The 25,404-nt window shown below is 40.6% G+C and overlaps 1 protein-coding gene across 3 annotated transcripts in view; it reads left to right on the top strand.

The window, feature by feature from the left end:
• cramp1 (cramped chromatin regulator 1) overlaps positions 1-25,404 on the top strand; it is a 62,022-nt gene that overhangs the window by 22,532 nt on the left and 14,086 nt on the right. For all 3 annotated transcript variants that reach the window (XM_078418235.1, XM_078418236.1, XM_078418234.1), the window contains exons 8-17: positions 4,377-4,500; positions 6,782-6,863; positions 8,328-9,638; positions 15,321-15,486; positions 16,852-17,042; positions 17,893-17,967; positions 20,179-20,254; positions 20,990-21,091; positions 22,091-22,272; positions 25,130-25,343. In XM_078418235.1, coding sequence (XP_078274361.1) covers positions 4,377-4,500; positions 6,782-6,863; positions 8,328-9,638; positions 15,321-15,486; positions 16,852-17,042; positions 17,893-17,967; positions 20,179-20,254; positions 20,990-21,091; positions 22,091-22,272; positions 25,130-25,343 — 2,523 coding nt within the window. The remainder of the gene's footprint in view (positions 1-4,376; positions 4,501-6,781; positions 6,864-8,327; positions 9,639-15,320; positions 15,487-16,851; positions 17,043-17,892; positions 17,968-20,178; positions 20,255-20,989; positions 21,092-22,090; positions 22,273-25,129; positions 25,344-25,404) is intronic.

Raw genomic sequence — 25,404 nt, 5'->3', positions numbered from 1 at the left:
AGTTTCTGAGGGGCTGTTTTTTAAAGATGTAAGTAACAACCAAAAGGGAAAAGTGCAGACGGGAAGGGAAGTTTGGTGTTTTTGTTCTAATGGCATTGCGTTAGAGCAAATAAGTTATCAAATCAGCCAATCTGTTGGCAGGATCTAGAATTGTGAACATAAAAGTAATAATATTTTAGATTTACTGAATTTCACCCTTTGTATAGAGGGAAACAATGATGAAGTTCCATGAAAAGAAGTTTGCTAAGTAACTATTTTTAAAAAATTAGCCAAGGCAGCTTTTTTTGCAGAATGGAAGAGCACAAGCTCTTTTCTCCCCACACTTATTGCAACAGTGTAATTGTAAACAAAATATTTTTACTGCTGTGTTGGATGCCATACTTTATAGTAACATCTCAGTTTCTTATCAATTTCTGTATGCATTAAAGGGAAATGTACATACCATTTATTAAGCTCCAAAATAGTAATTCAATAAATCCTTTGAAAATAGGTGTTTGTTTATTATTGTCATATTTACCAAGATACAGTGAAAAACTGTTGTGTGTACTATTGAGGCAAATCATACCATACGTGAGTACAAAACAGAAAAGAAACTATGCAGAATATACAGCTACAGAGAAAGTACAGATACAAAAAATGCAAGGACTGCAATGAGATCAATTGGGATTTAGCCTATGAGAGCTCCGTTGAAAAGTCTGATAACAATGGGACGAAGCTGTTCTTGAATCTGGTCATAAATGCTTTCAATCTTTTTTTATCTTCTGCCTGACAGGAGAGGGGAGAAGGGAGAATGACGGGGATATGAATGGTTCTTGGTTATATTGGTTGCTTTCCTGAGGCATTGTGGAACATAGTTGGAGTCAATGGGGTGGGGGTGGATGGTTTGCAAGATGGACAGGGCTGCGTTCACAATTCTCAGCAATTTTTTGTGGACTTGGACGGATCAGTTGCCACACCAAGCTGTGATGCATCTGAATAAGATTATTAATATGATGCATCTGTAGAAATTGTTGACTGTGATTGAAAACATGCAGAATTTCCTTGGTTTTCTGAGGAAATAGTTGTATTGGTGTCCTTTCTTGTCTGCAACAATGATTGTGGGCACTGGAGTACTTGGGACTATCGGAGAAGGTGATGTTACTCCACTGACCTTCTGTTTAAAATGTGCATAGAATGCGTTGAGCTTGTCAGCGATGAATACGTTGTTGCCAGTGATTGTGCCTGACCTTGTTTTGTAGCCTGTTATAGCAAACAAGCCTTGCCGCAATCAATTGGTGCTGGTTGAGGGTATTTGAACCTCTGGTGGGACAGGAGATGTGTTGAGATAGTATTTTGGTAGCACAGTCCTGAGGTTGCCTGATTGAAGTCCCCTGCTATGATGAACCGGGCGTCTGGGTACTTCATTTCAACGCTCTTGCTAGCAGTTTATACGGCATCCAATGTGAGCTTTACATCTGCAGGCAGATGGATATAAACTGCATTTAGAATGGCTTAAGTAAATTCCTGTGGCAGGTAGGGACAGCAATTCACCATTAAATAAACACAACCTCCACATTATGTGAGCGGGAACCTGCTAGGACCTCCACATCCAAGCGCCATGGGGCATTGTTTAAGAAGTAGACTCGTCCGCCTCTTACCTTGCCAAGTCTATATAGTGCGTAGCCTCTTTGGAGGTTGTGTTTAATAGTTATAGGGAAGAAGCTGCTCCTGAACCTAGACATTACAGTTTTCAGGCTCCTATACCACCTTTCTGTGCAGGAGTGAAATGAAACCAGGATGGTGTAGGTCTGTGGTGATGCTGGCTGCTTTTTGGAGGCAGCGGCCCTTGTAGATCTTGTGGAAGCCCTCTGGTTGCATGGCACAGTTGGGCGAATCTGGTGTGAGCCATGTATATAAATGGAGCAACACTGCAGCCTCTCATTTCCCTAAGGTAAGAAAGTCTGGCTTTGAGTTATCAGATAGATAGGGATTCTTTTGTGTCTGTAATACAACCATCCTTATTAGGTAGGGCGGCAACCATTTAATAAAATTATGGAATTTTCCAGTGCTCTGCATTGGTAAGTTGTATGGTTTTAATTGTTTAAATTTCAACAATACTCCTGTATAAGCCTGGGAATTTGGAAATTGTGGTTTATGCCTGCGGGATGTGCTGCTTTTGGAAAAAATGTGTGTGCATCAAGTTGCAGTACAAACATAGATTTTCTCTTGTTTGGTGGAGGCATTTTGAGCATGGCATTGGGATGCTAATGTGCTCAGCATTTGGCTGAATAATAAATGTTGAGCTGTGACCTGAAAGACCAGAAAACAAAATGCAGATTAAAATAAAAAGCTTATTTTCTTGGAACATAGTCCTATAACGGTTATGTTTCTGGAATTGAGGTAGAACAATCAGGGGAATTCTTTTAAATAAATCCGGATAGAAAGCTTGCGATGGCAATGGTAACTATACACCTTGATGCTTATCATTTACAGACAAAACTGCCAGATTACTGAGAATGACTTTGAGGGAAGGAACTTTGTCTTTTCTAATCTGGCCATTGTGTGACACCATGTGTAGATGGCTTCTGAAATAGATAAGCAGGCCACACAGTTTATGCAAAGTATAGCTACATTGCAATTTTAAAAAAACTGCATAGACTCTCCAGCATTGACCTAAGTATCAATAACAGACACATGATAAAGACACACCTCGCCTGGTGAACCATACTACGATTAGTTTAATAATTTTTGGGTGGCACAGTGATGCAGCGGTAGAGTTTCTGCCTTACAGCACCAGAGACCCGGGTTTGTCCTGACTATTGCTGCTGTCTGTATAGAGTTTGTACTCAACTTATGCCAATATTAGAAGAGCATTCCTATGGACCTATTATATTCCGGGAATCAAATCTTCCAGTTACTTAGAATTAGTGGCACAATGATGTACACTCAAAAATAGAGATCTTCTAAGTCTTCAATGTTATCCCTCTGCAAGTATTCTACCTGGCGCTTATGTACAACAATGTTGATAGAAGTGATCACCACACAGTGCTCTTGGAAACACGGTTCTCTCTGCATATTATACTGCGTAGGTTAGATTAGGAACACAACAAGCAGTTAATTCGAAGTACTAGTTCGTCTTTCTAGTACTTCACCACAAATCTGATCTGTCATATTTTTCACTCTGTTACGATTAAGTCAGATGATCCCAGAAATGACACCAAAAAATGAGGTTACATTCCAACACCAAATATGCTAAACATTATGCCCTTTATTCCAGATTTATTCAATTGTACTTCCATTTCCCAGCTGTCATAATGGAATGTGAGGACATATCTCTGGAGATTTCTAGGTTAACAATATAATAGCTATACAGAGCTAATCTCCAGCCTGATACAAGCTATCAATTTCGTTCACCCTACTGAAATTTTAAATGAATGACTGAGATGCAATAACAACAATAGACCCTAACTGCATTGTGGCTCTAATGCAACTGGGCTTTTGTAGCATAGTTAGACTTCTATTGAGGCTATTCCAGTAGAGTTACAACACTAGCATTTATCTGATAAACCTGTCTCGCCATTTGTACCAGGTTTTGAACATAGCAGCAGCAAGGGTAGAGTTTTGTGCCGGGGTCCCAGGGCAATAGCAGGGATTGGATGTGTTTCCCAGCACAGTAGAGGTCGGACTGAGAGACGAACATTGTAACGATTCACTGCTCTACAATGTACTAATGTCTATAATTATAAAATGATTCCGATTTGTGTATGTGTACGGATTCTCACTAATTCCACTTCATCTTGGGAATCCATATCTTAATTTTTACCTTGGGTTTTGCAAGTACAACATTATTGCTTTGAAACCCCCGAAGTGATGCAATAACGTTCATGGCTTGACGTGGTTAATTGGAAAACATTACTGTCTCGGAAATTGAAATGTTAATGTTTTTTCCCTGTCTGTGAGTGCTTTTCACTTCTGCCCCTTTCGTTATTCTTCTAAAGCTTCTTTATGGTTGGGAATACGAGTTGATGTGCTGAGAAAATAATGCCCCATTGCTCCTATTTTAATTTGGAGAGGGCTTGTGACGAAAATATAACCCTCAACACATCATCTGTGGAAATTCAACTTATTCCCTTCATTTGCAGTATATCTTTATTGTCCAAGTATCTTTCACTCTAACCCTTGACTTCATAAGTATCTCTTTTTCTTTAGATTGCATATTTAATTTTTGTATTGTTTTGTTTAGCAGTAATGTATCTCCTTGCACTGCCTTCTAGTGGGTGTAGGACAAGAGGTCAGAGAGCCCCCCGCACACAGTTTACTTGCCTTAGTTATGTCTCTCATTCTGTGACTCAGTTCTCTATCTCAGTTATGTGGTTTTTTTAAATTATTATTCATAGGAATTAGTGATGAGGAAGATCAGAAACCAGTTCGACTGCCGGTGAAAGTGCTCCTTGAACTACTGCCACGCAGTAACTACACCTGGGCAAGAGTTCAGAGTCTGGCACAGAATCCTCGACTACGGTAGAAACCAAATATTCAATATTTATCTATAATATCCTTTGCTTTCCTGACAATGATTTAGAAAATGTTACTGTAGTGTACATTGGTGTGTTTTTGTAGCTGTACCTTTTTGTATAGCATTAGGTGAATATTTATAGTACAAGCAGGCCCTGCATCACAGGTGTGTTGCATTCGTAGAAGATGATCCATAATCACGATTTTTTGATCCATTTTCTTTTGTTAAAATTATCGTTGACATCAAAATAATTGATTTTTTTAATCGCAAAGCTGCATCATCTACTCGTATTTTAAAAACAAGGGACATGAAATAAGTAGATTTGTCTTTATTTACCTTTCTTCCCCATAAATATATATTCTATAAGAGCTAATTTTATTCCCTCTCTCAAACTTTCAGTATAACAGTATAACAGTATAACAGAGCTTTATTTGTCATTCGGTACCGAGGTACCGAACGAAACTACATAGCAGTCATACAAAAAAAGAACACAAGACACATAACCCCAACACAAACGTCCATCACAGTGACTCCAAACACCCCCTCACTGTGATGGAGGCAACAAAACTTCCACTCTCTTCCCCACGCCCACGGACAGACAGCTCGTCCCCGACCGACCCGCACAGTCCCCGCAAAGGGGTGGAAGTCCCCGCGGCCGAATCGCACCGGGTGCTGAAATGTCTCGCGGCCGAGCCGGGCGATGAAAGGCCCCGCGACCAAGCCTTGCGCAGCTAAGTCCCGTGGCCGAGCCGCACCGGGCGATGTTAAGTCCCGCGGCCGAGCCGCACCAGCGATGAAAAGTCCCGCGGCCGAGCCGCACCGGGCGATGTTACGTCCCGCGGCTGAGCCGCACCAGCGATAAAAAGTCCCGCAGCCGAGCTGCACCGGGCGATGTAAAGTCCCGCGGCCGAGCCGCACCGGGCGATGTTAGGCCCCGCAGCCGAGCTGCACCGGGCACTGTTAAGTCCAGCGGCCGAGCCGCACCAGCGATGTGAAGTCCCGCGGCCAAGCCGCACCGGGCGATGAAAAGTCCCGCGGCCGAGCCGCACCGGGCACTGTTAAGTCCAGCGGCCAAGCCGCACCGGGCGATGTAAAGTCCAGCGGCCGAGCCGCACCGGGCGATGAAAAGTCCCGCGGCCGAGCCGCACCGGGCACTGTTAAGTCCAGCGGCCAAGGCGCACCGGGCGATGTAAAGTCCAGCGGCCAAGCCGCACCGGGCGATGTAAAGTCCAGCGGCCAAGCCGCACCGGGCGATGTAAAGTCCAGCGGCCAAGCTGCACCGGGCGATGTTAGGCCCCGCAGCCGAGCCGCACCCCGCGCCGTGAGGAAGAGAAAAGTTTCCACCACCCCCACACCACCACCCCCCCCCCCCCCACACATACACAACCAAAAAAAATACAAAAACCATCCCAACACCGACACACAACAAAAAAAGGAAAAAAGACAAACAGACTGCTAGCGAGCCGCAGCCGTTAGGCGCCGCCACTTCCAGGGAGTGATTTGTAAATTCTGTAAGGGTGAATTTCCGTTACCCAAACAGTCGTAATATGGGGGTTGCCTATATTTTGGTATGAGACTTGTATAAATGACTAATGTGAGATTAGTGTATTTAAGTAATTCAGATTTTTAATTAACATTTGTCAAAACAGGAATTGAGACTAATATTAAAAATAGTGCATATTGGAGGGTAACTAATTTTAAACGTACTATGGAGTTTAAATGGAGTGGACTGCATACTATTTGATGGATCATAAAGTACTTTCATATAAGACCAAGGAGGAAACTAAACCTGGGAATTTGCAAAACTACTTCATAATAGTGAATATTCCATTTTAATTAAATTGTGACATTTACTCTTGAGTATTCATCAGTAACTAATGGAAAACTTGATCTTTCGTGTGTGTATTTGCTTCGTATATGCTACCCAGGTCTTGGATGAATTAAAAAAACCTCCAAATCACAGCAAATTGTTCTTCTTTGGTAATCTCCCCCTTCCCAATTTCATAACTCTGTGGTATAACATATCACAAACTTTCCATATGCAAAGAGTTGGATTTAATTCCACATTCGCCCCTTTGCAACAGTATATTGTATAATACATCATAAACTAAGAAGTTCAAGTTAATTTTGAGTTCCATGCTGGTTGCAGTTATGAACTCAATTGTAGCATATATTTTCAGTACGCGATTTTAAATTATATCCCTTTTAATTTGTGATTTATAAAATGCGATACAATAATCTTATTGCTCTTTGCTCTTTGATGAGCCTGACTTTATTCTCTTGCAGGATGATGGTGGAACTACATCGGAAAGTTTCCAGTCTCATTGATTTCCTCAAGCATAAATGGGCTTTGCAGGAATTCAGAATTGTATCCTTTTTGACTTGAATGAACAGTAAAATCTTGTGGCCAGTTTCAGCGAATTCCACATGGACAGTTGGCAAAGCATTATCACTGCCTGGCAGATGCCCTCAGTGAAACATTCAAGCCGTATTATTTGTTGAACCTCATTTACTTGTATTTAGTAGGCTCCGAAGGGCTCAATCAATTAGGGCTTCCAGGGCCAAATCTGTGCCGTGATCTTAAAGTAGGCTCCAAGGATTGAGGGGGACATGAGAGTCTCCAGATACCTCGTTGATAGTTTTCAAAGTGACATCCTGGCGCTTGTAAACCTTTTTGGTGGTTATTAGACATGATGGTTTGTCATTAGAAATGTGCATACATATCCAGGATAGATGTTCGTCGCCATAATTATCAAATCTCTATTGCCCTATTTCTGCAGTCTGGAACAACAGGTCTCCCTGTGAAATGCAGTGTATTTTGTTGACATATTTGAATAAATAGTCATGTTTTTTCCCTGCATAGATAGGGTAGGCAGAATCTGTTCCCAGAGTGGAAATATTAAAGACTGGAGGTTATAGCTTTCAGGTGAATTTAAAGGATAGAGTAGAAACAAGGAAGCATCTCAAGGAAACACATCACCTTCTGCATCTGGTGTTCCCAATATGGCCTCCTGTACATTGGCGAACCCAAGACTTGGCAACCGTTTTGCTGAACGCTTGCACTCAGTTTATCAAGGCCAACCGGATCTCCTGGTTACTAACCATTTTAACTCTCCTTCCCATTCCCATACTAAACCAGCATCTGCAGTTCCTTCCTACACTTTTTGTGCCCTTTCTGTCCTGGGCCGCCTCCATTGCCAGAGTGAGGCCATACGCATATTGGAGGATCAGCGCCTTGTATTCAGCTTGTGTAGCTTACAACCTCACGGTATGAATGTTGAATTCTCAAAATTTTGGGTAACCTCTAGCTAACTCTCTCACCCCTCCTCTGCTACTTTCCTCCCTCTGGATCTCAACTCTCCAATCCTGTCTCACTATCTCTGGCTTTTGTTCCAACCATCTGCCTATCAAAACTTCGTCCAGTTATTTCATGCCACATTTTGTCTTGCCTCTCCCTTCTTCCAACTCTTCCCCTGCCCCACAATCAGTCAGAAGAAGGACCCAAAACCCAAAACATTACCTATCGTTGCTGTCCAGAAATGCTGCTTGATCTGCTGAGTTGCTCCAGCAATTTGTGTCCTTATGAGATCAATTTAATTTTGCACCATGTTTTGGCACACACACTGTGGGCCACTGTGTCCTATGCTGTACTGTTCTATGTTTTATGATGTTGCTGGGATGGAGACTGATAGACTTGGATTTATTTTCTTTGGAGTGTAGAAGGCTGAGAGATTGAGTTTGACCAGACTAAAAAGTTAGGTAAGCTTATATTACTCATTCAGGTTTTTCAAATGGCTTGTCTCTTGTTTCTCCTTAATATTATTATCTTCAGCGTAAGTCATTGGAAGAACGTCAGCAAGATACTGGATATGGTGAATCAAGGATTATGGGGCTTGAGGGAAAGACCGAGCTCCATCTCTACCCTGCAGAGAACTGTACTTTAACTGTACTGCCTGGAGTGGCAAAGGTGGTTCACTCAAAAGCCTGCTGCACCGTGCACTGGCAGGAAACCGGAAGGTGCAGACAGAACATAAAGGACATTCATTTACTCCCACCAGCACAGATATTAGCAAGAGCCCCTGCTACAAAGGATATGACTGTTCCCCTCAATCAAGGAACTCAGGGCACAATGAAGGGACAAGTTAAACAAATTAAAAGCACAACAGATGGGCGAACTGGTTTCAAACCCACTGCATCGATGGCTGGTGAAGGATCACAATGCACTGAAGAGGAAATGCCTTCTTTGGAAGGTACTTCTGCCGGAGAGGCAACTTCTCAACAGGAAAGTCCAAAAACAGACGAGGTATTTGATGGGGGACAGCAAGAATTAGGAGAAAATGGAGAACATGCATTTAATTCACCCAAATCTAATTCGGATGCTTCCACTGAAGAATGCAGTGGTAATGAGGTGCCCTTAATGGAGTCCCCAGAACCAAGCACAACTACTGAGCTCTGTGTCTGTGCGGGGATGGGCAATAATGAGGAGACGCTCCTCTTGGACCCACCTTCTCACGACATGAAGTCGTGTCAGAACTCGATAGATGCAGAGAGGTGTGCATGTCCGGAAAAATCCTCTGAAAAGGGTGTTACTGCCTTGGACATAAATGGATTTCTTGGTGGCCCCAGTGCAGTACCTTCTGGAATGATAGAAGTTGAATCAAGTTCTCAACAGTTAGCGGATTCAGGTCCCCAATTATCTACTGATACCACTTCAATATCATCCAATTCAACTACAGATGATTGTGATAATAGGACCTTGTCTACTATTTGCACTCATGAACAGCCGGTGGTGTGCACAGATGAGGTGTCTGATAATGACTGCCTTAAGCAGACCATGAATACAACTTCACCCACTCAGGGACAACCTGGTTGTGCCAGCATTCTTCCAAAGCCACCAAAAGAAGATGCTACCCATCTAGTCCAGCAGGTGCTGGAGGATGGCTGGAGTCCAAGTACTTCTGAGAATTTGACATTGGCTGAATTGTACCTCATGCTGGGGAAACCCAGCAAATTGCAACTTGAATATGATTGGGTGCAGACCCAGCAGAGTAACGCAGAGGAAACTGAGAGGACAAAGGGTACAAGTCAGAGGTTGCTGAAGTGCCTGCTGCAAATTATCACTACTGAAGTAAATCCTAAATCTGTAAGTACATTTAGCATGTGGAAAAGATTGAAAGGAATAGCTTCTACTAAAACAGTATGAATTCAGATGGAAGCAGTATACAACACCATTGAATATTACTTTTGTTTTGTTTTCTTTTGCAATAAAATCCTAGAAACCAAGGAAATCTTAAAGATATGGGGTATAATGTTAGTACAGGAAAGTGGTCCAAGCTAATAGATCAATTGTGATCTTATTGGAGCAGAATCAAGGGATCAAATGACCAAAACTGCCTTGTGTTCTTACAGAAGGCATCCCTAGATATCTTGCAGAAACAAGGAACTTCAGATGCTGGTTTACAAGAAAAGAGACAAAGTGCTAGAGCAATATCAGTCTGAAGAAGAATCCTGACCCGAAACATCACATATCCATGATCTTCAGAGCTGTTGCCTGACCCACTAATTTACTCCAGCATTTTTTGTCTTTCTTTCTATATACCTTGCTACAGGCCAGTTTCATCTTAAAGCAATATACATTTATTCTTACATTTAGTAATCCCGTCAAGAAAGAAGAAATTTGCTATTGCTCAAATGCATAAAGCAGATAGAATAAAAAGTTGGGGGGCTTAACTGAGTTGCTTTCTGTATAATTCATTACACATGTATTAACAATTTTATGAAACCTAATGCAGGAGATGTATATGCCTGCACGTGATTGTTTCAAAGAGTGTTCAGCAGTAGGCTTAATCCTAAAACTGGTTTATACTAATGAACATGAGGAAAAAATGGAGCCAAGGACTTCATTCTTTAGAAGTTTTTGTCATCAGCCATGAAAAATATTCTCAAAGTCTGTGATCATTTTTGACAAATTGGGAATATGGAGATGGAGTTAAAGGGGAAGCGAATACAGGAGAAACTGTAAAGGACTCTCGTATGAATGGGAAGGGAAGATCTAGAAGGGATATGAGAGTAAGGTCAGGGCCAATTGTGACCGGTGTGAGAGGGGAGGTAAATACCGAAGTTAAAGTGTTGTATTTAAATGCGCGAAGTATAAGAAATAAAGTGAATGAGCTTGAGGCTCAGTTAGACATTGGCAAGTATGATGTTGTGGGAATCACTGAGACATGGCTACAAGAGGACCAGGGCTGGGAGCTGAATATTCAGGGGTACACAACGTACAGAACAAACAGGCAGGGGGGGAGAGGGGGCGGGGTAGCTCTGTTGGTAAGGAATGATATTCACTCCCTTGCAACGAGTGACATAGAATCAGGAGATATAGAATCAGTATGGATAGAGATGAGGAATTGTAAGGGTAAAAAGTCCCTAATGGGAGTCATCTACAGGCCCCCAAACAGTAGCCTCGACATAGGGTGCAAGTTGAATCAGGAGCTAAAATTGGCATGTCACAAATGTAATGCTACGGTGGTCATGGGAGATTTCAACATGCAGGTAGACTGGGAAAATCAGGTTGGTAATGGACCCCAGGAAAGAGAGTTTGTGGAGTGCCTCCGAGATGGATTCTTAGAACAGCTTGTACTGGAGCCTACCAGGGAGAAGGCAATTCTGGATTTAGTGTTATGTAATGAACCTGACCTGATAAGGGGACTCGAGGTAAATGAGCCATTAGGAGGCAGTGACCACAATATGATAAGTTTTACTCTACAAATTGAGTGGGAGAAGGGAAAATCGGAGGTGTCAGTATTACAGTATAGCAAAGGGGATTACAGAGGCATGAGGCAGGAGTTGGCTAAAATTGACTGGAAGGAGGCCCTAGCAGGGAAGACTGTGGAACAGCAATGGCAGGTATTCCTGGGAATAATGCAGAAGTTGCAGGATCAATTTATCCCAAAGAGGAGGAAAGATTCTAAGGGGAGTAAGAGGCACCCGTGGCTGACAAGGGAAGTCAAGGACAACATAAAAATAAAAGGGAAGAAGTAAAACATAGCAAAGAAGAGTAGGAAGCCAGAGGATTGGGACTCTTTTAAAGAGCAACAGAAGATAACTAAAAAGGCAATACGGGAAGAAAAGATGAGGTACGAGGGTAAACTAGCCAATAATATAAAGGAGGATAGTAAAAGCTTTTTTAGGTATGTGAAGAGGAAAAAAATAGTCAAGGCAAATGTGGGTCCCCTGAAGACAGAAGCAGGGGAATTTATTATGGGGAACAAGGAAATGGCAGACGAGTTGAACCGGTACTTTGGATCTGTCTTCACTGAGGAGGATACAAACAATCTCCCAGATGTTCTAGTGGCCAGAGATCCTAGGGTGACAGAGGAACTGGAGGAAATCCACATTAGGCAGGAAAAAGTTTTGGGTAGACTAATGGGACTCAAGGCTGATAAATCCCCAGGGCCTGATGGTCTGCATCCCAGGGTGCTAAAGGAGGTGGCTCTAGAAATTGTGGACGCATTAGTGATTATTTTCCAATGTTCTATAGATTCCGGGTCAGTTCCTGTGGATTGGAGGGTAGCTAATGTTATCCCACTTTTCAAGAAAGGGGGGAGAGAGAAAACGGGAAATTATAGACCAGTTAGTCTGACATCAGTGGTGGGGAAGATGCTGGAGTCAATTATAAAAGACGAAATTGCGGAGCGTTTGGATCGCAGTAACAGGATCGTTCCAAGTCAGCATGGATTTACGAAGGGGAAATCGTGCTTGACTAATCTACTGGAATTTTTTGAGGATGTAACTAGGAAAATTGACAGGGGAGAGCCGGTGGATGTGGTGTACCTCGACTTTCAGAAAGCCTTCGACAAGGTCCCACATAGGAGATTGGTGGGCAAAATTAGAGCACATGGTATTGGAGGTAGGGTACTGACATGGATAGAAAGTTGGGTGACAGGCAGAAAGCAAAGAGTGGGGATAAATGGGTCCCTTTCAGAATGGCAGGCAGTGACTAGTGGGGTACCGCAAGGCTCGGTGTTGGGACCGCAGCTATTTACAATATACATCAATGACTTGGATGAAGGGATTAAAAGTACCATTAGCAAATTTGCCGATGATACAAAGCTAGGTGGCAGTGTGAACTTTGAGGAAGATGCTATGAGGTTGCAGGGTGACTTGGACAGGTTGTGTGAGTGGGCGGAAGCATGGCAGATGCAGTTTAATGTGGATAAGTGTGAGGTTATCCACTTTGGTGGTAAGAATAGGAAGGCAGATTATTATTTGAATGGTGTCAAGTTAGGAAAAGGGGACGTACAACGTGATCTGGGTGTCTTAGTGCATCAGTCACTGAAAGGAAGCATGCAGGTACAGCAGGCAGTGAAGAAAGCCAATGGAATGTTGGCCTTCATAACAAGAGGAGTTGAGTATAGGAGCAAAGAGGTCCTTCTGCAGTTGTACAGGGCCCTAGTGAGACCGCACCTGGAGTACTGTGTGCAGTTTTGGTCTCCAAATTTGAGGAAGGATATTCTTGCTATTGAGGGCGTGCAGCGTAGGTTTACTAGGTTAATTCCCGGAATGGCGGGACTGTCATATGTTGAAAGACTGGAGCAACTAGGTTTGTATACACTGGAATTTAGAAGGATGAGAGGGGATCTTATCGAAACGTATAAGATTATAAAGGGGTTGGACATGTTAGAGGCAGGAAACATGTTCCCAATGTTGGGGGAGTCCAGAACCAGGGGCCACAGTTTAAGAATAAGGGGTAGGCCATTTAGAACAGAGATGAGGAAAAACTTTTTTAGTCAGAGAGTTGTGAATCTGTGGAATTCTCTGCCTCAGAGGGCAGTGGAGGCCAATTCTCTGAATACATTCAAGAGAGAGCTAGATAGAGCTCTTAAGGATAGCGGAGTCAGGGGGTATGGGGAGAAAGCAGGAACGGGGTACTGATTGAGAATGATCAGCCATGATCACATTGAATGGCGGTTCTGGCTCGAAGGGCCGAATGGCCTACTCCTGCACCTATTGTCTATTGACTGTCTTCAACTGTTTCAGTAACATTTCTCTGGGTCTCCGAGCAGCGACATTTTTTTAATTTATTTTTTAAATCAAGTTTGGTGTGCAAAGTCTTTGGTTAATTATCAGAGACGAAACTGAGGCACAGGTGCCAGTGCAGAGCTTTGACGAGTGGTCCATCTGGATGATATCCTGTCTAAAAGCGAAATGTAAAATACACGTCCAGATTTTCTTAAGTTTTCAAGCATTACTGATAATATGTTTGAACATGGTTCTTCCTTACACGTCAAGCTGTGGCAGTCCTGCTATCTGAACATTCACTTGTAAATATTGCCCTGCTGTGTGGAGGGGTCTTTGTGCAAACCGTGCTGTCTGCTGGCGACAATCCCGTTGCTGCTCAACTCGATATGGTGATTTACCAAAGCACTGTACAGTAGCTGACTGTTAACCACTGGTGCTACATAGGCTGGATCGAGCTGTGCTGCCACCCATGCAGAGATGTGGGGGTTCAGGACTGCACACTGCCTGGCACCTTTTCCCTGTCTGTTTGTTTGGCTGCTCAGCTTTGTGTAGCCTGAAGATTTCCCCATGGTAACCAGCTCAAGCTTAAGGCTCCAACTTGCCAAACGCCAACCTTGTCAGGCAGCCATCGGTCATTACCTTGCACCAAGCCATGCAGTGTTGAGATCACATTAACGGTGTATTGGCACACCAATGTAGAACTGACCCCTACATCCATATTACTGGTGTAGCAGGCTGGATGGCAAGATTTTATACCAGTTTCTCAGTACAGCAGTACACAGCACTGCCTCGGTGCACAAACAAAATGTTACTATGATCCCTCTTATGCTGATTCTAGTTTAGTTTAGAGATACAGTACGGAAACAGGCCCTTCTGCTGACCAGAGATCCTTGTACACTAGCACTATCCTACACACGAGGGTCAATACAATTCTTACCGAAGCGAATTAACCTACAAACCTGTACATCGCTGGAATGTGCACGGGAAGCAGAGCTCCCGGAGAAAGCCCACACGGTTACGGGGAGAATGTACAAACCGCACAGATAGCACCCGTAGTCAAGATGGAACCTGTGTCTCTGGCACTATAGAAACATAGAAAATAGGTGCAGGAGGAGGCCATTCGGCCCTTCGAGCCAGCACCGCCATTCATTGTGATCATGGCTGAACTTTAGGCAGTAACTCTACTGCTGCATCACCGTGCTGCCTACTAGATTCTATCAATACGCTTGTTTCTAGTGTACAGTGCATATGGAAATATAACGGTATTTTCATTAAAGCAGTAAAGAAAGTAACAATGTATTTGTGAAATATTTTATAATTTTGTAGACCTTTAAAATTTAAACATGAACTTTACCCTGCCTTTCTGTGAACAATCTACAACGTGTTAGGATCTGCCATGATCACCATATGCTTTCAAATAAGAAGCCAGTGTGTTAGATGTATTTTCGTCTGTATGTAACAGTTTCAAAAATTTCAGCATACTTTGATTTAAGTTGTCCACGTAATTAAACTTATGTCATTGAGATTTAAAATTTGAATTTAATCCAAATTGTTAGTTAACATACCAATAATGAAACATAATGAACAAATATATTAAGGGGAGATTTTGTAAGTATGAGTTTAAAACTACTCGTGTATTAGAACATGGAGGAGAAACAAAAATTGTTTGGCAAAATCAATCAGATGATATGAGAATGTACTATTAATTTGTTAATTGTGGATCAGTGGGCTCGGGGATTTGAAGACACATGGAATTTCTACAAGTTTTCCCTTTTGCTCTGTCATATATTTCTCTTATAATGTTTAGAGTCCAGATTCCAGTTCTGTGGCAGCATCTCCAATGAAGTCAAACCATGAAGATCAGATGCTCTCTCCGCCAGGGAAAGTGATTACTCTTTCACGTAGTTCTGGTTGTGTCCGAAATACTCCAGCAATTCGAACTAACAAAACGATCACGCCCACCAGTGTTTCAGGTTAGTGGCACTGTCCAAGGAACGATGAGGGGGAAAATGTGCAAACTCCACACAGACAGCAACAGAGGTCAGGATTGAACCCTGGTTGCTGGAGCTGTGAGGCAGAATCACTACTAGCACTGTATATGACATTTTGAGTTAATCTCTTTTAGTATGTTTCTTTTGATATGTGTAGTGGTATAAACTGGACTAAATACTGCCAGTCATGCTAGAATAATTGACCTTCGAGTAATTTTGGGGCAATATTAAGTAGCTTGACATTGTTCAAATTTCAGAGAAGTGAATCTTGTAAAATGGCAGCCATAAGAATTTTCTCCTATTCATTCTAAGAAAGTAGAAATAAGAGAAGCAATCTTAATTTGAAAACTCATTCACTTGCAATTACATTGGTCATTTATCCACTGGTTTCTAATTTCACCAAATGCATACCAAAAAAATGCACTCGCACTACAAATGGGATGGATTTCTCCATACTATTAATATACCACTTAACTTAGCCAACAGAAGGCAGGGTATCAAAATCTGTCCAGAAATAATGTTCACTTGAATGGATGGCTGAATACACTGGCCACAGGGCATGACGATATCTTGACACCACTGCTGAAGACTATTGCTCCAGAATTAGCAGATCCATGGGGTGTTCCTGCACATTAACAATATTGCCGTTTACTTGACAAAGTGGGGAATGGTTCTGCTATATCCTGTTCACAAAAGGAACAAATCTAACACAAACAATACCATCCTATCAGATCATACCCAGTCAGCAGCAAAATAACTGAAGGTTTCATCAGCAGCACTATCAAATGTAGGTCGATAAATCAGAAGCTTTTGTCCTAAATTGCAAGCACTCGCTGTTAGTACCTGCTGGGTAATTTTACTCTTAAATCCATGGCATCATTCGTGACCCTGTGTTCTTTAGGAACATAAAATTCTGCAAGGTCTCCAATTTACACAGGGAGCTTGTGCATATTAATTAATTCCAAAATCGTGCATGATCAACACACCAACTAGTGGATACGAAACTATCAATTGTTTAGTTTTTGTTTAGAGATACAGCGTGGAACAGGCCCTTCGGCCCACTGAGTCCGCATCGACCAATGATCATCCTTACAATAGTCTTATCCTACACACTAGAGACAATGTGGGAGAAAACCCACGTGGTCACAAGGAGAATGTGCAAACTCCATACGGACAGCGCCCGTAGTCAGGATCAAACCCGGGTCCTTGGCGCTAAAAGGCAGCAACTTTACCGCTGTGCCACCGTGCCGCCCTTTAATTGACTAATGCCCAGTTGAACAATGATTGTATGTTGCAAATAAGAATAAAGATTATGTTGTGTATAACATTTTAATTGTCTTTGTTTAGGAATGCGTAATGTGCAGAAAACATTGGTGGTCCCACATTCATCTAGTGGCTCAGGAAAATCAAACAGTGATGCAGACAGTGGGATATTTGCAGTTCCTACAATTTTGCCTCCGAACAGTAGGCATAACAAGATGTACTCGCCCAGCAAAGAGAGTGAGCTGACATTCAGACAGCAACTGGACACCTTCAGTGTAAGTTAAACTTCTTTTGTGATATGGCAGTGGGTTGAAGGGTGGGAATATATTAATATGGAGTAATATATAGATTGTTAAATATGATCCTTTAACAAATAGTCACAGCATTGCTGAACACTCCTGTGCTACTTCTCACTTGTGGAATCAAAATAATTGCTTTTACCAATAAATTAAGATGTATTGTGTTGAATATATTACAATTAATAGATTGGGTTTTTTTCTATTTCAATTAAATTTGTCAGTATTTAATCTTTTCATCAGCTTCTCCAGTCAGGAATGTAATTGAAGTATGGTGATATCGAAACAAACGGGGAATGATTTTATTCACTTGAATGCTCAGTAGTTTAATATTATATTGGATTTACATTTTGTTTTATAAAGTAACTAGTTTATGCTATTCTTGTTGGCAGCAGTCAACAATTGGGAACAAGCAACATGTATACAAGTGACGTTTGTATGAATGACTTGGCCTGGTACTGCCAAATAAAATAACTAATTAGTTATTGTGTTCTGCTTGGTGTAATAACTGATTATTGCTACCCTCACCAGTGTTATACAGTGACTTTTATTTCTAATGTTATTAATTGACTATCAAATATTTTGACGTTTCCTGGTTCTTGAAAACCATTATATAAATGAAACTTTTTCTGTAGCATATCCATCTTACAAGCCTACAGGATGCAAGAAATCATTTTCATCACAGCTTTTCACTGTAACACTGTTGCAAACAATTGTGGGATTTGCCTATTCTATGAAAGGCTTTTCAGTAGTTGGATGTTGAACATGTGTGCCTGTTAATTGTCAATTTGTATTGATCACGATTATTATTGATACGATGTTATTTCAGAGGCAACCAGACATCTTCTTACCTAAACCCAGGAAATTACGAAATAATCGTCCACGCAAGCCGCTGGTGGTTCAGGTAAAAAAAAAGAATTGAGAGCCTTGGGAACTGTTCTTTTCCTCACTAAATTTGTTATGTTGCTTCCGGATTAACTTGAAGGTAGAAATTGTGCCTAATTTTCTCGTGCAAATAGAAATTGACAATATAAAAATATATTGACCTGACGTAATTTATCTAACCAGTAAATATAATGCAAATTTGTATTTCTAGCTATAATATAAGTAGCCTTCACTAACTGTTATGAATGTAAGTCACAGTAGCCTTGACTTAGCTGAAAGCACTCTTCCAGGGAAAAAAATGTTGAAAGTTTGATTTTCCAGTACAGTGCAGGTAGTCCAGATTTACCATGTAGGTTGAGTCCTAAGAATTTTGTGTTCTAGAAAATCATGCTATTTAAAAACTACTGAGTTAATAAAGGAAAGGGGGTTTGAGGATAAAGAGTTTCAAACTCTCAATAATAGTTTTTCCCCAGCAAGATTTCAAAATTAGTGTTTTAATAGCTGTAAGGTTATTTTTGTACTGCAAGTTAAATATTAAAGGATATATATACATTGGTTAAAATTGTATCATTGCACGTGTGAAGAAGGGTCTCGGCCCGAAACGTCCATCACCCTTTCCTTCTCTCCAGAGATGCTGCCTGTCCCGCTGAGTCACTCCAGCATTTTGTGTCAATAGATGTGATTGCTTGTCAATTCTAATGATTACCTGTGAATAAACTGACAGACTAAGTTCTTAAGAGACAGTGGTTTTCAGTTATTGCGGGAATGTTACAGGAAACAGTTTTTCTTTTAAAGCTGTCACGGTGGGGAAAAAAATCAGTAATGGGGAAAAAGAACTGACTTTTTCCCCCTGTACTGTACTTTTTCCCCAAGATATTTTTTTCTCCAGCTTATCAATTTCCAAAGTATCTTTTAAGTAACCCTCTAGTTTGCAATCAAAACTGCGAAATAACAAATTCAGCTGCATAATTCAAATAATATTTCCTAATTCATCAATCGCATTATATCCAATTTGCATTATGGTAATATGCATTATAGCAGAACTATCTGTATTAAGGAAGTGCAATTTTGTTGCTTGTACTGACAGACCAAAAGGATAGTTTTGATAGTTCAGGTGGACAAATAAAAATCTTTTGGCTAATTAAGACGGCGCATTGTGATTCACTAATGTCCTGACCAGTTTTCATCCTTCAACCAGTACTACCTGCTTGACAGGTTATCTGGTGCTAATCCTATTGCCTCTCGTGAAACATTAGTCGTATGGAGTGATTGTTATATTATCTTGTCTGGTTACAATATTTGGACATCAAATTAAATTCATCATATTTTTGTATGTTTCAAAACTTCAAATTTCTTCTGTTTTACTTTCTAAATTAAAAAAAATTATTGGGGCTAAGATAAAGAAAAAGGTCATTCTCTTCTTAATTCACTATTATCTGCTATTTATGCAGAATTATTTTAGATGGGCACTAAGAAGCAATAGAATATTGGTTTAATGAGTTTCTGTTTTCAATGAGGAGGACATGAAAAGCAGGGAGGTAGAATCATGGACCTTTTAATCATGGTTTGGCTTCATCAGGATAGAGGTTTGATGCAGATTAATGCTTGCTTGTGCTCACATACGTTCTGTGGACCAACATAGTAAATGATGTGAAAGGAGAAAAATGTTGGAGACTAATCGAAAAGTTGAAAACCTGAAACAAAAACAAATGTTAGAGTTTCTCAGCAGGTCAGGTAGCATCCATAGAGAGAGAAATTTTCAGTATTGGAGGGTTTTTTTTCGCCTTCCATCACAATGAGGAATGTGGGAGGAGTCACTGTGGTGGATGTTTATGTTAAAATGTATTTTGTGTGTTTTGTTGCTTTTTATTGGTATGACTAAGGCAAATCAAATTCCTCATATGTTGCAAAACATACTTGGCTAATAAAGTATGATTATGAATATTTGATATAAATAATTACTTTAGTTTAATTCATGTATTTATGTTTGTCACATTTTACAAAATATTCAGTGGAGATATTCATCCCAAAAAGTGTAAAACGTCAAGTTTACCTGGAATTTTTCTAAATAGGAGTTTTCAGCTAACTTTTCTAAACAAGATGAGAATAACTTTTGTGTATAATTTCTTAATGGAAAGTGTGAACTTGGTATTAATCAACTTGCATTGCTTAAACTGCAGATTTTAGATTTTCTTTTGAAGATTTAAATATTCCTTTTTTCCCCCCCCAGAGAACACTGTTGCCACGTCCGACTGGAAATTCCTCTCATGTTTGTTCCTTTTCCATCTTGTCCAATTCTGCCACAGGTATCTGTATTCACTCAAATTGATGATCAGAATAAGATAGCTCTTTGGACTTTCCTCACACTTTGTAACTGAGTGCTGCTCTACTTAAGATCATTGTAATTAAGTACCTGTATCAAAGACCCCCTTCATATTAATTTATTCTGAGGTGTGATTTTATGGGCGTCTGGTGCTGTCTATCCTTTGCACAAACCCCCATTCATGTCAATGACGCTAGAAAGTGAAATATTTTCAAACCACACCATTCGCTTCAAACAAGTCAGAATCTATGCTCCAAATCACTAAAATACACTGCAGCTATAATTGCTGAATTTTAATTTTTTACCAATGTTTGCATTCCACTGAAATCCAACACTATTGAAGTAAAGTACTGTATGATTTTTCATGTATCTAGTTGCATGTTTTGATAACTTGATTCCTTTATGGTGAAAGACTATGTCCAATTGTCAGATACAAGTTAAATGCAGAAAGGGCTAATCCATTTCTCAGACTACCAGCGCAAATTTGTATTTCACCCATTGATTCCAAACCCTGCACTAGACACCAGCTTAGGTTGAACAATACTCGAGTACAAATTCTAAGAGCTATACAGTTAAACAATGTTTAATTGTTCAATCCTACCTAAACCATTGTTTTGTTGTTCTTTTATTACTAATACAATAGTAATTTTTAAACATAAATTCTTAACTATCTATCTCCTTGACTTACTTTGTGAAACACGTTTTTTATATATTTCAGGCACAGGTTTATTCCGTCCTCTTCAGTCATCTCTTTCAAAACCAACATTAGCTCGTCCTATTGTTCCAAAAGCCATTCCAGCATCCACCAGTCAACTATCCAGTAAGTTGCAATGATTTCAAACTCAATACTTGAAAACACATTGATGTTAAATTTCACACATATATTTCATTCTCTTAACTTAATATTTTCTATTCTTTATCCAACATTGTTAATACATGATTTCTGATCTCAATATCTTATCAAAACGTATAAGATTATTAAGGGGTTGGACACGTTAGAGGCAGGAAACATGTTCCCAATGTTGGGGGAGTCCAGAACAAAGGGCCACAGTTTAAGAATAAGGGGTAGGCCATTTAGAACTGAGATGAGGAAAAACTTTCAGTCGGAGAGTTGTGAATCTGTGGAATTCTCTGCCTCAGAAGGCAGTGGAGGCCAATTCTCTGAATGCATTCAAGAGAGAGCTAGATAGAGCTCTTAAGGATAGCGGAGTCAGGGGATATGGGGAGAAGGCAGGAACGGGGTACTGATTGAGAATGATCAGCCATGATCACATTGAATGGCGGTGCTGGCTCGAAGGGCCGAATGGCCTCCTCCTGCACCTATTGTCTAAATAGAGTTGCAGATGGTCTTTTTTTACTAAAACTAAATAAACCATATCTAGATCCTCAATCAGCTATGACTGCAAAATTATAAAGGATATGCTAACACTATCATAATTTAAGTATGGGGTCAAGCTTTGCTAACTGCCATTTAAATGGATACATGTTGGTGACTTTGAACTTCTGACATTAGGAATAATTTAAGACCATTATTTTCGGCTACATGTGTTTACGGCAGTAATTTACAGAGCATAATTTGAAAATGCTTAATGTTAGAAACTATCAGATTGCTAGCAATGAAAGATTTAATGTTATTCTTGAGGGCTTGTGGATGGCATAGTATTTTGTTTCATACTGTCTATTACAGTGTTATGGATACATTATATATCCATTTATCAATTATAAATATGTTCGAATATACTTTGCCCTTATTCCATTGTCACTTGTTTCTTTGCTTTGGTAGATGTATTTTGTTAATGCAGGATTTCTCTTTGACCAGGTGCAATCGACATGGCAGCAAAGTCAGCAGGCATAATTCCAGGCAGCCCAGTCCAGGCCCTTGATACAGAAGATTCACAAGATTTGACATCCCTGTCGAATGAAGATGTTTCCATGGTAAACTTGGACCAGGATATATCCTCACTCCATCAGAATGGAAGCCCACCACCAACCTTGGCAGGGGTGAGTGTCATTTACTATCGACGCACATCAGCAGAATTCTTGCTGCTACTTCTGAATCTGCCACTGCTGGCTTTGCTATATATTTACGTTGAATTCAAGGTCTAAAGCACATCTGGAATGAATGTATACCAGAGAAAGATTAATCGCTAATAGCTCAGGACTTCAGTGTAATTGTTGTTTCTCATTTGTCAATTCACACGTTATGCAAATAAAAATACAAAATGTTAAAATTACACACCAAGCCAGGCAGCATCTGAAGAAAGGGAAAGTAAATATTTCAGGTTGAAATGGGAAGAGAGACACCAATTAATTTTAAATTGCTGAGATAGGGGTGGGGTGGAGTAATAATAGAGTAAAAGGAATATCTATTTGGGTGAGACCATGGTTGCCAAGTGATAACCTGTTGACAAAGTCATCTGCTTGATAGGCTAACAAGGGAAGTAAGAGAGAGAGAGAAAACATAAAAAAAAGAACATGTAAACACTCTGAAATGCAGAGCCGTAGAAAATGCCCCATAGTCAGATTGTGCTTGTGAAGAGAGAATTAAGTCAGTATTACATTTGGATGACCAACAATAGAACTTGTCAATTCTGAATACAAAACAGAAAAAGCTACCTGAAATTGAATACAGTATTGAATCGAAAAGGCTGCGAATATGTCTAGATGAACAAGGAGGTATTGTTCCTCAGACTTGTATTATATTAGCTTGACGAACAGTAGCTCATTTTCCACCTGAGCATCCAGGCTCAATATTGAGTTCAACAATTAAAAATAATAGCGTTTCTCTCTAACCATCCTCCCCCCCCCACCCCAACTTCTCTCATGAACTCGTCAATCAGATGGTTTCATCAACAGTTTATCATTGTGGCAATTGGCCTTCCACTAGCAGACAATTAATTACCTTTATCCTAAATATTATTCCCCAACACGCTCAGTAACTTAAAACAAACATTCTAAATTTCCCAATTCTGACAAAAGGACTTCAACCTGAAACATTATTCTCTTTCCATGGATGGTGACTGGCCTGTTGAGTATTTCCTAGTTGTATGTAAGATTTTCAACATCTGCAGTTTATAAAAGGGGGTTACATGAAATGACTAAATTCTACACCGGTCTAGAATGCTGCAATGTACATCGATGAAAGATTAGCTGCTGGTCCTCAATTGGGCCTCATTACAAAAGGTTAAAGATGCAGAATTAAAATTACATGCAACTGGAAACAGAGTTCCCCTTGCGGACTGAACGTGGATGCAGTGCAAAATGGTCACTCTCAGTTTAATCTTTCCAGTACATAGAAACATAGAAAATAGGTGCAGGAGTAGGCCATTCGGCCCTTCGAGCCTGCACCGCCATTCAATATGATCATGGCTGATCATCCAGCTCAGTAACCTGTACCTGCCTTCTCTCCATACCCCCTGATCCCTTTAGCAAAAAGGGCCAAATCTAACTCCCTCTTAAATATAGCCAATGAACTGGCCTCAACTACCTTCTGTGGCAGAGAATTCCACAGACTCACCACTCTCTGTGTGAAAAAATGTTTTCTCATCTCAGTCCTAAAAGACTTCCCCCTTATCCTTAAGCTGTGACCCCTGGTTCTGGACTCCCCCAACATCGGGAACAATCTTCCCGCATCTAGCCTCTCCAACCCCTTAAGAATTTTATATGTTTCTATAAGATCCCCCCTCAGTCTTCTAAATTCCAGCGAATACAAGCCTAAGAAGTACAAAGAAGACCACATCCTAACCACTGAATGCAGTACACTAGAACACAATCATGTTGCATGTTCTGTTGAATTACTGGTTGTTCTTTGACATCCAGAAACAACTGATAAGTGAGACTTAATAGCCTGCACTGCTCAATATTTGCAATTTGCAATCCTGTCAGGGCAAAGATTTATTTGGCTGAAAAGTGATCATCATAAATTGATGGAGTATTATTTTTAAAAAAATATATATATTTATATGATATAGAAATGGATAAAGCTAAGAAGTTACCTTGAGGAAAGCATGCTGAGTAGAAATGTATTCATTGTAGTAGGAAAGAATTGCAGATGCTGGTTTAAATCGAAGGTAGACACAAAATGCTGGAGTAACTCAGTGGGTCAGGCAGCATCTCTGGATGGCCGATGTTTCGGGTTGAGACCCTTCTTCAGACTGAAAGAAGGGTCTCGACCCGAAACGTCGGCCATTCATTCTCTCCAGCGATGCTGCCCGACACGCTGAGTTACTCCAGCATTTTGTGTCTATTCATTGTAGTATCCAGTTGCAAACCAAAGTTGCTGGCCAATCCACGTAATTTATAAAATCAGTATTGCCTAAATTCTGAACTGAGGTTTTCCTAATTCATACAGCTCAGTTTCCACCAGATTGATTGTGAAAGATACTCTCACTCTCGGAAGCTAAGATCACAAGAAAGTTGAATTTACTGTCAAAGTGGAAGACACTTAATATTCCAGTTTTTGGGGAGTATTTCTTGCTTGGACTATATGTATTAATTCAATGCAGTCTGAAGAAGGGTCTCGACCCGAAACGTCACCCATTTCTTCTCTCTAGAGATGCTGCTTGTCCCGCTGAGTTACTCCAGCATTTTGTGTCTACCATGTATTAATTCAATCCATTTAAACATTCTCTTACACATTAAAATATTTGAACCAAATTTGAATCTGGCATCAACCAGTATTTTGTACGGAAGTATTCAACTCATCTGAGAAAATACATTCCTTCCCTTTTTAAATGTTGCTTTTATATACATGTTTTTGCTGGGAAGAATAAGTTGTTGTTTTGCCCAGGTTGCTTCCTGCTGATAATGATATCCCCTGAGTTAGCCGCTTATCTTTAATTTTTTTCTTTCTGCACAGAGGGATCTTGAAAAACACACGCATCAGAATGGTTTATCCTCTCCATCAGGTGAAACCTCTAACACGTTGTTCACTTCTCCACCAAATGTCTCGGCTCTCCTTGATATTTCATTGCCAGGACCTCCTGATGACACACTGTCCCAGGGTGGACCCCATAGCCAAATCAGTGACTCCATCATCGAGCTTGCTATCAACTCCACTCAGTATGTTAGTGGTAAGTGGAAAAGTGAAGTTTCCTGATTGTTGTGTGATGTATTATAGCAACAACTAAAGTT

This window comes from Rhinoraja longicauda, chromosome 21 (assembly GCF_053455715.1).
Source record: "Rhinoraja longicauda isolate Sanriku21f chromosome 21, sRhiLon1.1, whole genome shotgun sequence".
Taxonomy (NCBI): domain Eukaryota; kingdom Metazoa; phylum Chordata; class Chondrichthyes; order Rajiformes; family Arhynchobatidae; genus Rhinoraja; species Rhinoraja longicauda.
The sequence above is the reverse complement of the archived record's forward strand: the minus strand, read 5'-3'. Positions and strand labels throughout refer to the sequence as shown.